Below are 13,419 nucleotides of genomic sequence, written 5' to 3'. Positions count from 1 at the left end.
GCAAGTCCAGTCTGTATCAAACGTTCTTGATCTCTGCGCGATGCTTTGTGAATGTTGCTTCCTGTTCTTGTAAGCTGTGGAAAAACCCTCCAAACCACACGTCAGCTGTTGTGAAAAAGTCATACAGATGCGTTCAAGAAGCTTGGATGCTTCTGTGAGCATGGTATGGGTTTTCCTCAGCCATCACATATTGTCTTTCAGTTCACCATTACTCTTTTGCTGATCATACTGTTTACCTCTGAGTCAAATACCACAGCTCTTGTCCCATCTCGCCCCTCCAGGCATGGGAAACCAAAAGCAGACAAAAGATGCACCATTTGGCATCCCAGATCCACTTCCATACGTTCCCTTTCCTTAAACACATTGTGGCTGTAATCCACATCGTTTTCTTGCACAGCTTCATGGTGGAAGCCTCCCATGGCCTCTGAATACAGGTGTAATGTATTGAATTGAATCAATTTGAAAAAAGATACATGCAACAAAATCATGCAACATCACAGACCAAAATTATAAAATTTTCAGTACATACAAGTTGAAAGTTAGGATTAGGTCTTTGTGTGATCATTTTTAGGATTCTGCAACATTTTTCAGACAGAGCAGCACAGAGTGAAAAGGAGGGAAAAAAACTGAGCTTGAATCATGAATACATCGATCCACTGACACTGATTGAAGAAGCACAGATGATTATCAAGCGTTGGCATTTACAGCGGCACAATGACATGAGTGATTGAACAGCAACAGAAAACAGGCACTAGGTTTTTGTGTTGTAGAAAAGATCAGGTTGGAAAGACCAAACACGATCTGGATTTCAAGACGGAATTCAGGAAACATGAAATATATAGTTGAGGGTTACAAGCGTAATAAAACTTCAAATATCTTAGAGGTTTTTTTTAACCATAAAAGTCTAAAAAAAAATTAATATTTGGCAAAGATAATTTTCTTAAACAATTTCACCCTGATTGGAATTGTGCTTTGTTAGTGATGCCATTTACAGTCAACAAAAATCATGTACACGTTTCAAACCTGTTCAAACAATTAGCATTATGAATTGATCAAATTCTAATAAAACTAATGGTGCATTTAAGTACATTATGTGGCCAAAAGTAGATGATAATGCTATAACACGCATTATATTCGAGACAGGAAGTGGTAAAGTAAAATGTAATATTCTTGCACAGAGTGAGACCCATAACGAAATGGTTTTAGAGTTTTAAACCTCTCTCCACTCAAGCACAGGAGTGGCCCGCAGAGAGACTCGAGCTAAACCCTTCAAACACCTTTTTGGGATAAAGTGGAAGCCGCCTAAAAGCCCGGCCTTATCACCAAATATCAGCGCCCGACCTCACATAGTGACTTTAAGGGAAGCAAATCTCTGATGCCAGGCTCCAAAATCTTGTGAAGAGCTTAACCGGAGAAGTGGAGGCTGTTAAAGCAGCATTAAAATAATGCTCGGAGTTTAGGGATGAGGTGCTAATGGGTGTAAGATTCAGGTGTTTTCAAACCTTTGGCCATATAGTGTACATAAAAGATTTGAGAGTACTTTTGTGTCTTGTTCAAGTCAAACTAAAAATATACAAACTGAATGGACACACAAAAAAGATTTGTTCTGTACAAACACAAGCTCACACGTAAAATACATTTATTTCTACACACGTCGTGCTTTAGTCCACATTCCACGGTAGTTTGCATCACAACTGCAGGTCTCAAGCCGACCGCATTTCCTTTCTGGCCGTGTTGAGAATATTCCCGTTCAGTTCTGGACCTCGGGTGGATTCGTGCGCATGATGTTTGGCGTGCTGCTGCACTGGTTGAGAGCGTCCGTGGAGATCTGGGCGGTGCAGGCCACCGTGTTGCTGTAGACTCGGCGGTTGAGCTGGATCACGGTGGTCTTCGAGGGTATGGAGATGTTGCCGTTCTCCGCTGACCAGTGGTCACAGTGAAACAGAATCAGGAAACACCTGTAGAACTGAGAGAGAGAGGATATTGTGAGCATGGCCGAAGAGCTCAAATTGAGAATTCCTGTGTTCATCAGAGGCGGATTGACCTTGGTTTTACACTCTCTGAGAGACTTGGGGGGAAGGTTTGTCGTTCCGAGTTAGATTGGGTTGAAATCATGCCTTAGTGCACTTTCATGTCTTTGAAGTCAACAGGTAGTGCCACTCTAGCAGAGAAAACGGTCCCCTAAGGCCGCTAAGGTTAGTTTGACCTTCATGCCCATCTGAAATATAGGCAATGCTGTTTCTCTGCATCTGAATGTTCAGACTCAGAAAAGTCAACACGCAGTCGCTTCTTGCATAAAAATGGGACGACACATTAGGGTAGACAAATGCGTTATTCCACATTAGCGCTATTGTGCTGATTCTGGTTTATTATAGTCCCAATTGAGGAAAGCAGATTAAAAAAAAAAAAAGGGAATAAAAATGGTCAAATTATGCCTAAAGGGAAATTTACTTAAAAGTCCAAACATGTCTAAATGGAGCATCATTTCCCTGGAAAAGCATGTGTCCATTGGTTTTGTATAACTGTTGAAAAGGCTGATGAGGCTAGCTCAAAAGTGGTCTAATGCGGCTTAGGAGATTTGATTTACTATTGTTGATAATTATGGTAAATGGCCTGCACTTATATGCTGCCTTTAGACCTCTGAAAAGGGCTCTCCACTACAAGCCATTCATCCCATTCACTCTCACACATTCATACACTGAAAGCAGAGGCTCATCAGGCAACAAGTCAGTACAACTCTCATTCATACGCATAATCACACTATGATGGCACAGCTGCTGGGAGCAATTTTACCTTCCAGTATCTTACACAAGGACACAGATCTTCTGAAAAGCTAAAAAAAAAACGCTTTTCAGAACCTATTATAAGAAAATTAGCGAGAAAGGAAAAGGTTGGATTGGAACCTCCTGGATCTTATGAAGAAAAAGAAACCAGGCCGACACTCTTACAAACACACTGAAGAGAACAGGCTGTAGCAAGCCAAGTAATTCAACAGATACTAACACGACACGCTCACACATCCTGGAGGAAAGATTGTCCTTGTTGGTGGTGATTGTAATCATACTGTAGAGCAGCGATGGAAAAGGGGGAGAGGTGGGAGCAAAATAACAATCAGCAGAGAGAAAATGATAAACAGAACTGGTACAAATCCAGGTGAAATGAAAACCAACAAAAGGTAACAAATTGTATGCGAGCTTACTGCTGTGTGCGTCGGCACGCACCACGTTGTATGAAAGACACCATGCAGGGCATGCTGAGGCAGGCAAACTCACTGTCTTCATTTATTATGTATTCACTTCTATTTTTATCCTTATCTAAAGCAGGATTTTGCTGAGCGTGCACGCTCTTTTCAAATGCTGAAATTTACATTTACCTCTTGAAAAAACAAATTGTATTTGCACCTGAGTCCTTGACTTTTGACACTGTGCAAGATTTTATGGATAAAGCTTTTTCTAAAGGTGCGTGTGGAGCAGCTGCTGAGGAAGATTATTTCTCCTGTACTTTACGTAATCAGATTTCCACAGCCTGGAGAACATTTTATCCCTGCATAGTAATGCTAGCTTATATGCAAATTGGTAATGCAAGTACAAGAAGCTGACAACAAATTTAATTGCATGTTGTTTTATTGTTTTTTATGAAGCAAATGGAAAGAAAATATCTGATTAATCAAACAATGTGCAACCAAAGAAATGTTGATTCAAGTCATTTCTCATACTCAAATCAATCGCTTTAACATTTGTTGCCATGTTTCTGTCACTATTCTTCCATTATTGTAACTAGCGAGCTAGCTTGCTAGCTGACATAGGAGGTTCTTTATCCTGCCTTGTAAGCTGTGATGGATCTACGGTTCCTCTAACTGGGGCAAAAAGGTTTCCATGTGCACCAAACCTTCAAGTTTGAACTATTCTGAGATGTGGACAGCCATTCAGACGTTTTAGAACCAGGCTAAGCAGTACAGGCGATCAGATTGTTTGTTGTTTGTTGTTTGATTCTGAAACGGAAAGTACAATACCACCGTAATATCTCTCTAATGAACCAAGTGCTATAACCAGAGGCTATATAGCTTAGCTAATCTTGGCATAAATACTTGAAATGATGCGAAGCAGTTAGACTAGCTCATGCTAAAGCTAACAAAATGTACCTCCCAGGTCCTTAAAGTCCTGCCATGTTTCTGTATGGAACAAAAATACATTATACAACATTTGACTAAGTTAACTAAGTCAGAGGGACGTGGATAACGTTACCTTCAGACGGAGCCGGACTAGCAGCCTCCCTGTTTTTCCAGTCTTAAGGTTAAGCTACGCTAACCAGTTGCTGGCTGGCTGTAGCTTCTTATTGACGGTAGACACCCATTAAGAGCCGTGTTCATCCTCTCATTTAACTTCTGGTAAGAAACGTTGCCATACAACATAATACACGTATTTCCAAACTTCCCTGGGAGAGCTGCTCAGGGCCAGTTTTCTTGAGTTTCTGCATAAGGGAGCACTAGCTTTCACTGGAAGAAAAAAAGCTTTAAAAATTATAACCTTGTAGAAGATGGCAGCCTGTTTGGTGAAGATTTTCTAATTTAGTTTTTAAGTACAATTAAGTTATGGACTCAAGATTGTACCATCTTTACCCTTAAGTGGTTTTCTGGCATCAAGTACCACTGATTTAGTCTAGAAGTATTTTTTTTAACATATTGCCTAAAATCTGATTTTTCTTCCTCTTATCATTGCAGGCATCCTCCTGATGATGGCTCTGTGCGAGGAGGTGCACGTGTACGAATACATTCCCTCCATGAGGCAGACGGACCTGTGCCACTACCACGAGCGTTATTACGACGCCGCCTGTACACTGGGTGCCTACCATCCGCTCCTGTACGAGAAGAGCCTGATCCAGCGGATCAACAAAGGCCCCGAGAGGGACCTGAGGAGGAAGGGGCGGGTCACTCTTCCAGGCTTCAGCACCGTCAACTGTGACATCTGAGAAATGAGAACTGACCCTCTGAGCCCGAACATACAAACACACTCTGGCCTTTTCTGGCTGACTACGGGAGAGGTGCAATAAAGCCACTGGAGACACGGAGGCTAGAGCTTACAAGTTTGAAATGAGACCCATGAAGAACATAAGCCATAGCCCTCCAGGGGGGGATCAACGTGGAGAACTTGTCTTCATTAAGAGGGTTTACCTGAACAGAGCCTGGCAGGAAGAATCTCCGAGACGGGGCTGAAAAAGACGTTTCTCTCTGCTTTAGCTGAGCCACGTTAGCTGTGGAGCTGACTAGGGTAGCAACAGATCTGTGTTTTTAGATAGACAAGTGAATTTTCAATAACTGGGTGTTTCAATGGTGTAAACTCTGTATTTTTCAATAGTACGGGTGGTTCTCCACTTGAAGGAAATGCCACTGTTTCTAATGGTGGATGTTTGTGATTTTCTTTTCTCTTTTTTACCGGTCCAAAGGGTTGTGAATAAGCAAAGAAGTCACCCACGCTGAATGTCAGAAATGAAGCTCGTAGATATACCCATTCATGCAGAAGAACGCGCCGGCTGAAGGAGAGATGTGAAGCTCTCAGCGGTCTTATTACTGTTCTTGTCATCGCTCTGTGGCGGGCGTTCCCTGTTTGACATTCCTCTGAAATCTTCTTGTGAAGCCGTGTTGTCATGAGGGGTTTCTTTCAAACACCTGACGTTTTCGAGCCTCGTACTAGATCACCCTCCTGTGCATGCCAACCTGCCAGCTCACCACCACTACCGTTTAGTGTCAAGAGGCCTGTCTCTCAGTTAATAACTAAGAGGAAAAGAAGGAAAGGAGGCACTGGTTGTCCTTTTGGATTCATCACATATTCAGTTTAGTAGTTTTTTGGGGGTTTTTTTACTAACAGCTAAAATAAACGGGGCCAAAATGGATCTTCGGTGCTCAGAACGGCCGTAACCCTGTGCCTAGTGGTCGACTGAACACTTTCCTCGGGTTGCCTTGTGCCTGTTCAGATACATGCAGTACAAACTGTGGCAGGACTGCAGTAACGTGGAGTTTAATTGGAGCCGCTGAAGTGAGCTGCATCAGGGGATTCTCAGCTCTGCCTCAGCAACCACCAGCCCCCACCCCCCCATACCACCATTTCTGACGGTCACTTCACCCTTTATTGAATGTAAACGCCTCCCCAGAGTGCAACGCTGCAGCAGCGTCTGTATGTGCAGGGTTATTTCTTTTGTCACGTAACAGCATTAAGCTCATTTCCTACATCTATAAATGTCTCATATTTCCTGAGTCCTCTAATAGCGGTGTGAACCTGTCTGCAGCTCCGAGTGGAGAAAATAATAAAAGAGGAATTTTAGCTGGTAATGTCATCAAAATTGCTTTGTCTCCGGCTACGATGATTTTTTTTTTTTGTATGTTTACAGTCAGTCAGTGCCACATCTGCAGCGAGCTGGAAAGGGTTGTTAGGGGAGGAGAGGGGAGGAGGGGCTGTGCTTGTGATTTCTGCTGCAGACGGTCACAAACATCTTGCCTATAACAAGAGATTTTTATAGCTGAGTGTGCTACAAAATGTTCTCGTGCCATTGGTCGTGGTTTTGATATAAGATGTGAAAAGTTGTCAGAGAGATGTTTCTTTGAGTAGTCAGTATGTTGACATAGATGGAACTGTAGTTGTAGTATGTAGATGATTCTGGGGCTATGGTTACTCGTTGTATCGAGGGGGCTGGGTATCTTTTTTTTTACTGTAAAAAGAGCTTGGGTTGAACCTGATTTAAGAAAAGAAACATCCAACAACATTTGATTATTGACAGTAAGGATGGGTGATATAGATCAAAGTTTTTGTTGTAGTGTTTTATGCTGCAAAACGTTAGTGCTCTTTAGCGTGAGGAAGCTATACTCAGTTTTAAGTAGGTAGACTTAAAGTAATAGTCTCGAAGATTTGCAGTAGGTAAGATGGAGAAGAGAGCAGACCTCTCTCTCTGCGGCGCTCAGTCCTGCCTCGAAGGCCCTCCCCGCAGAGGAGGCTGCAACGCGCGTGCAGGCGAGTAACCACGGCAACTAAAGAATGAAAATCCACAGAAAAAGAAACAAACTCCACGCTCAGATGAAGGCAAACAGTCTAAAAAGGAAATCGACCGTCGGTGAAGAAAATCAAGAGTTACAACCGGAGCCAACCGTGGACGTCACACATGCGACACTGTCTGGATATCTGGGACGTGTGCTCCCGCAATTACTGTTTATTGCCGCCAAAGAGGACGAAACTGAGATCTTCGAGATTATAACTTTAACTAAAACTAAGTCTTATACAATGTCCCTGCAATAAATCCATTGAAATAAAAGGACAAAAATGTCTTTAAAACAGTCTCAGTAACAAACAATAGTGAGACTCTTGCATTAGACTGCATTAGACCTCATAAAGTGGCAACTGATTGTAGGTATAGAATAAAACAACTCAATGGGAAGGACTAATTCAATGAATTACATAAATGACGCAAAAGTATTTCATCACATTGATGCAAAATTCTGTAAATCTCATTTTGCCATAAAGCAGTCTTCTTTAGTTTGCAGCTGCCGCGGTAGAAAGTAGATAGAAACATCTGACATTTGACGCATGTTGGTCTCAGATTAGATATACTGTATGTTTGGTCGTATCGCCCAGCCCTACTTCAGTGTCTGATGCACATGAACATATGTATTGAGCTCAAAGTGCAAATAGTACTATGGTTTGATGCCCAGCCCCAGTTTGAAGTGATTTTGCATGTTATTAGAGAAACGTTGATAGAAGGAATCTAGTTAAGTCAGTACCTGTTTGAGGACAGAAGCAGAGGTTTAAAGGAGTATAGAGAAACTGTTTTTGAAGCTTGAGGAGATTTTCGGTTTCTTTTGGACCATGCAGGTTCTCAGCTCTGCTGTAGGTTTTCTGATCGGATGTTTTATTGCTTGTGATTGTAACACACTGAAGGTGCAAAAACCCTGAACATATTCTACATGTATATTTCTAATAACTTTGATTACTTTCCAATGCACAGAGCATGCAAATCAGGATCAGGGCTAATAGTCTCAAACTGTCTGTGCTGTACTGTGCTGCAAGTAGGCACCATTGTCATTAATGTTGTAAGAGGCCAGTGTGCTATAAGTTTTTTTTTTTTTTTCTTAAGTGGTGTTTTGCAGATTGTTGTGCATGCTTGTGGGCAGGGAGGTCACATCCAGCTGCGGTGCAGCTAACAGTGGGGAGCACTAAGTAAGTGCAGCTCCTTCTGAAAACGTCGTCCTTGCATCTAAATAATGTGCCAAACTCCATCTTTAGTTTGTCTCAGCAGGGGTAAGCGCGGCAAAGTTAGCGAGTAATAGCAGGTCTTCTAAGGTGCTATTGCTTCTTTTTGGGATGCTAACAGTAGAAAATAATCTTATTCCTTTTTAAGACTAAATAATATTGCAGTTATTAAACACAGGACATGTTCTCCTGAAATGTGACGTTAACTTTTTGTTTCACCGGTGGTGAAGTCGGGAGATGAGAGGACATATTTGCCAACACTGTTTCTTACATTCTTTATTGTTCTTTTCTCTGAAGGCCTATTTTTCATGTCTTGTTTTTACTCAATATTGTGGGAATCGCTGTACCACACTGCCTCTAAAGGATTGTCAAACATTTCAGTTTCTCTCCTGCAGCTTCTTGCAGTATTCCTGAAAAGAGGAGGAAGGAGAAGCATCCGTGACTGGACATAATAAGAGTGAAGGTCCTGTTTCACTCCCAGCAGCCTTAGGGTGTCCTTCTCGACTTTGATTTGTTAGTGAAATTTCTTCTTCTTACACTTGAATTGATATTTAAATAGACCATTTGTATGATTTCAGCTGTTGTAATTTGTCTTTTTTTACCGTGTAAATAAATTGGTTGTACATGTCAAACTGTCCGTGTCATTAAGTTTACGTGGGCTGCCAACTCACCTGTTTATTCATGAGGATGTAGATGAGCGGGTTGATGACGGTGCTGCTCTTGGCCAGCAGTGAAGGCACCACGCTGGCCACGGGGCTGATGATGCGGGGCGGCCCGAACGTCGCCATCATGGCCACGACTCCGTACGGCATCCAGCACAGCAGGTAACAGGCCGCCGTGGTCAGAACCATGAACAGGATGTGGTACTCTCTCTTCCGGGCGGCTGTCTTTCGAATCTTCCCCACCTGTGGCCAGAGTCGGAGAGCTTTAATGAAGCCAGAGCAAAACAATCACACTGTGGTCTTTTCTTTATGTGCTGAGGTCAAGTGCTCCTTTCATTTAATGGAAGTGAACATGACAGCTTTCAAGGCAGCGAGTGTTTTCCTTTCATTTCACTTGGAGTTCCACTAGGTTAAACCTTGAACACTTCAAAGAGAAGTGCAGTGCTAACAGAGACTAATGTAGCCTCTCCTTGTTTTAATCCTGCATATAAAAGCATCCTCGTGTGCACTGATTGAATAAGCTGTAATGCTACGTCCATCGACAAAATGCACTCAAATGGAATAAAACTGGAGTGCATTTGTACCCTGAGTTTAACAGGACCTGTCGATATAAACGTTTTACATTGGACTCTGCTTTTCACTTCTCTGTGAAACAGTTAACGAAGTGATGAAAAAAAGCTTAAACATAAGATATGTAAGGGAACTGTTATTTAAAATCCATCAAGTTTTAAGTATAGAGTAAATCATATTTTTATGGGCTTTTCTACTTTTAATTTCCTTTCAAAATAAAACAAGATTCAAGACATTTTTAAGGGTTTTAATTGCGCTTGTGTGTGTGGAGGTTTTAATTATTTAAATGTCTTATAGAGTGGTGGAAAAAGCTGCTCCTCCGTCTAACTGAGGGCAGCGGGGAGAACAGGCTGTTGATGTGACTATGGCTGTGTTCGAAATGCCATACTATATACTACATGCTATATACTAAATGCAAAATACATGCTATATACTACATACTATATACTACATGCTATATACTAAATGCAAAATACATGCTATATACTACATGCTATATACTATATACTACATGCTATATACTAAATGCAAAATACATGCTATATACTACATACTATATACTACATGCTATATACTAAATGCAAAATACATGCTATATACTACATGCTATATACTAAATGCAAAATACATGCTATATACTACATACTATATACTACATGCTATATACTAAATGCAAAATACATGCTATATACTACATGCTATATACTATATACTACATGCTATATACTAAATGCAAAATACATGCTATATACTACATGCCATATACTATATACTACATGCTATATACTACATGCAAAATACATGCAATATACTACATACTATATACTACATGCAAAATACATGCTATATACTACATGCAAAATACATGCTATATACTACATGCTATATACTACATACTATATACTACATGCTATATACTACATACTATATACTACATGCTATATACTACATGCAAAATACATGCTATATACTACATCCTATATACTACATGCTATATACTACATACTATATACTACGTGCAAAATACATGCTATATACTACATACTATATACTACATGCAAAATACATGCTATATACTACATGCTATATACTACATCCTATATACTACATACTATATACTACGTGCAAAATACATGCTATATAGATGCTATATACTACATGCTATATACTGCATGCTATATACTGCATGCTATATACTACATGCTATGTACTAAATGCTATATACTACATGCTAAATACATACTATATACTACATGCTAAATACATGCTATATACTACATGCTATATATTGCATGCTATATACTACATGCTAAATATACATGCTATATACTAAATGCTATATACTACATGCTAAATACATGCTATATACTAAATGCTATATACTACATGCTATATACTACATGCTAAATACATGCTATATACTAAATGCTATATACTACATGCTAAATACATGCTATATACTAAATGCTATATACTACATGCTAAATACATGCTATATACTAAATGCTATATACTACATGCTAAATACATGCTATATACTGTGCTATATACCGCATGCTATATACTGCATACTGCGTTCGGCGGTAATCTATAGTTTTGAGGAGCTTTTCAAATTCATCTTCCAGTATGCTACGCCAGGTGGAAGTAAATAATAACCACCGCCACTTTAGCTATTGCGCCCCCTTCTGCTGGAATGCTGCTGTTGTCCGTCATTTCAACTGCCGCTGTGACATTCCAGCGCTTTGCATTGTGGGATACAGTAGGCGAGGTAGGTCCGATGCATATCAACAATCAGTACGACATCCGGGTAATTTTAGCACACTGCACATTTTGCTTTTGTTTGCATACTACATACTACATTTTGCTCAAATCAGTACGCACTGCTAGTATAGTATGGCATTCCGAACACAACAAGCACGTTGCCCATGTATGTTTAAGTCCCAATGGCCTAAGAAGGTTAAACGTTTACTGCCATCTGTACAAGAATCTAGATAAGATACGATAATCCTTTATTGATCTCCAGGGGGGACATTCGGGTGTTGCAGCAGTACAAAGACAAAATAGCAAGTCAGTAAATACAGTATAAAAATAAGAATATATCGATAAATAAAAAATACAAGGTATATACAACTGTTATACAAGTAGGAGTAAGTGACAAGTTAAAGTGACAGTCATGGGATAAAGTGACATGGTATGCAGGATGAGAAAATACAGTATGGTATGAGGTCTAAGGTTTACGATATGCGACAATAACCTATGCAACTCTCTTAATATAAAGCTCTCAAGTTAACTGACTTTTAACTGATTAAAATACAAAATATACAGTATCCTGTACTCACACATTTATCACACATTGATGCATTTTACCTCAAACATTCAATCGTGGCTGGAATAAGATGTTTTGAGCTCAAAGCTTGAAAACCAAAACCAACCAGTATTTAAAAGCTAAAGTAAATTCCTCTTTATTCCAGTTAACCACGTGTCACATCTGATAAAACACATCTTGATAAGGAAGCATGCTTCACGTGATTAAAATAAATTGCAGCAATAAAGGATTAGATTTAGATTATGAGTGACACAGCACCCTCTGGGAGGCAAGAAGCTAAAAAAAAAAAGAACCTCCTCATTGATATTCCACTTCAGCCGTGCTAATTACATAATATTATGGAAATTAAGTGTTGTGCACCAGAAGCAAAAGATGCCCAGTCATCATGAATGACAGCAACAAAATTAAAATGTAACACACAAACATACATATCCAACAATGTCGAACCAAATGCGAACCCGGTCCTGCTCCTGAGACCTCACAGCTCAGACACGGACTGTTCCTTTAACACAATAAATATACCTATCCCAGCTGTCATTGGGCGAGGGTGGGTCGCCAGTCAATCACATGGTTGACACATACAGACAACCAAGCATACACAATTTAGAGTCTCCAGTGAACATATCCATTATTTATCATATCCTGTTCAGGGTCGTGGCAGGGCTGGAGCTGTCGCTGCGCAAGAGGCGGGTTAGTACACTGGATGCATGCACGAGGGGAACATGCAGACTCCTCACTGAAAGTCCCCTATGTCCGAACCAGGATTGGCAGCAGGGACCTTCCTGCTGTGAGGCACGGGACGGTCATCGCCCCACCGTGCCGCCCCTACTTACACATAAACAAATTCCATAACTAAACTTTCACTTCTTATCTCTTGACTTTTAATCAGAATTCATCCGGCTGTATCTTAATCCTGATCCAATTACCGTTATCATCTTCAATCTCTACCATCAGATGGCTCATCTTTAATCGCAGCCATTCCTCCAGCCTTCTGTTATGCTGATACATTCAAATTAGTGTGAGTTTCGACAGCTCCCAGCACGACGTCCCCTCAAATATTCAGCGCAGCCCACCGAGCGCTCCACTTTTAATGTGAAAGTCGCTCACGCTTACTTCAAATGATTCTAAGTTCTCACGACCGGAGGCTGAGTCTGTGCCAGCTGAAGCTCTGCTCTGCTCACGGATGTGTAAGTTACTCAGAGCACAGAATCTATTTAAAGGCGGATTTGAACACATCATTTATCTTTGTGCATGGAAGTGTCAGTTAATTGTTTTCCTGTCAGTCTGGTTTATTCCTGCATCTGAAGATTACCATTGATTTGTTGAGAGTCAGAGGGGAATTGAGGTAGCGCGCTGCTTCATTTCTTCTGCATCAAATTGACCACATAAGAAAAAAGTTTACTTCTGCTGATCATGTGTATTCTGATGTCTCTGCTTCTCTAACTTTAGAATATTTTATAGACTCAAGAAATGTTTTACAAATACAAAACCTGTATTGATTAAAAGACCTCCTGTTTGGGACAATTGAGTACTTTTTTTCGTTGCAGTACCACGTTTGGCCACAAATGGCAGTAAAGATAAGTGGCAACCTTGGTGTTGGAAATGAAGCCAATGCGAAGGGGAAAAA

General features: G+C 40.6%; 2 protein-coding genes across 2 annotated transcripts in view; one reads left to right on the top strand and one right to left on the bottom strand.

Moving 5' to 3' along the window:
* st6gal2a (ST6 beta-galactosamide alpha-2,6-sialyltranferase 2a) overlaps positions 1-8,860 on the top strand; it is a 64,966-nt gene extending 56,106 nt beyond the window's left edge. The window contains exon 7 of the mRNA XM_069662912.1: positions 4,721-8,860. Within this exon, the coding sequence (XP_069519013.1) occupies positions 4,721-4,968 (248 nt within the window). The 3' untranslated portion in view covers positions 4,969-8,860. The remainder of the gene's footprint in view (positions 1-4,720) is intronic.
* Positions 1,751-13,419, bottom strand: part of tmtops2b (teleost multiple tissue opsin 2b) — a 35,894-nt gene continuing 24,225 nt past the window's right edge. The window contains exons 3-4 of the mRNA XM_069662913.1: positions 8,906-9,139; positions 1,751-1,966 (exon numbers count right to left, since the gene is read on the bottom strand). Coding sequence (XP_069519014.1) covers positions 1,751-1,966; positions 8,906-9,139 — 450 coding nt within the window. The remainder of the gene's footprint in view (positions 1,967-8,905; positions 9,140-13,419) is intronic.

The sequence above is a fragment of the Semicossyphus pulcher genome, unplaced genomic scaffold (genome assembly GCF_022749685.1).
Source record: "Semicossyphus pulcher isolate SPU_LCO1_2020_fin unplaced genomic scaffold, fSemPul1.0.p SCAF_15, whole genome shotgun sequence".
NCBI lineage: Eukaryota > Metazoa > Chordata > Actinopteri > Labriformes > Labridae > Semicossyphus > Semicossyphus pulcher.
Note: the sequence above shows the minus strand (reverse complement) of the source record. Positions and strands in the feature narration are given on the sequence as shown.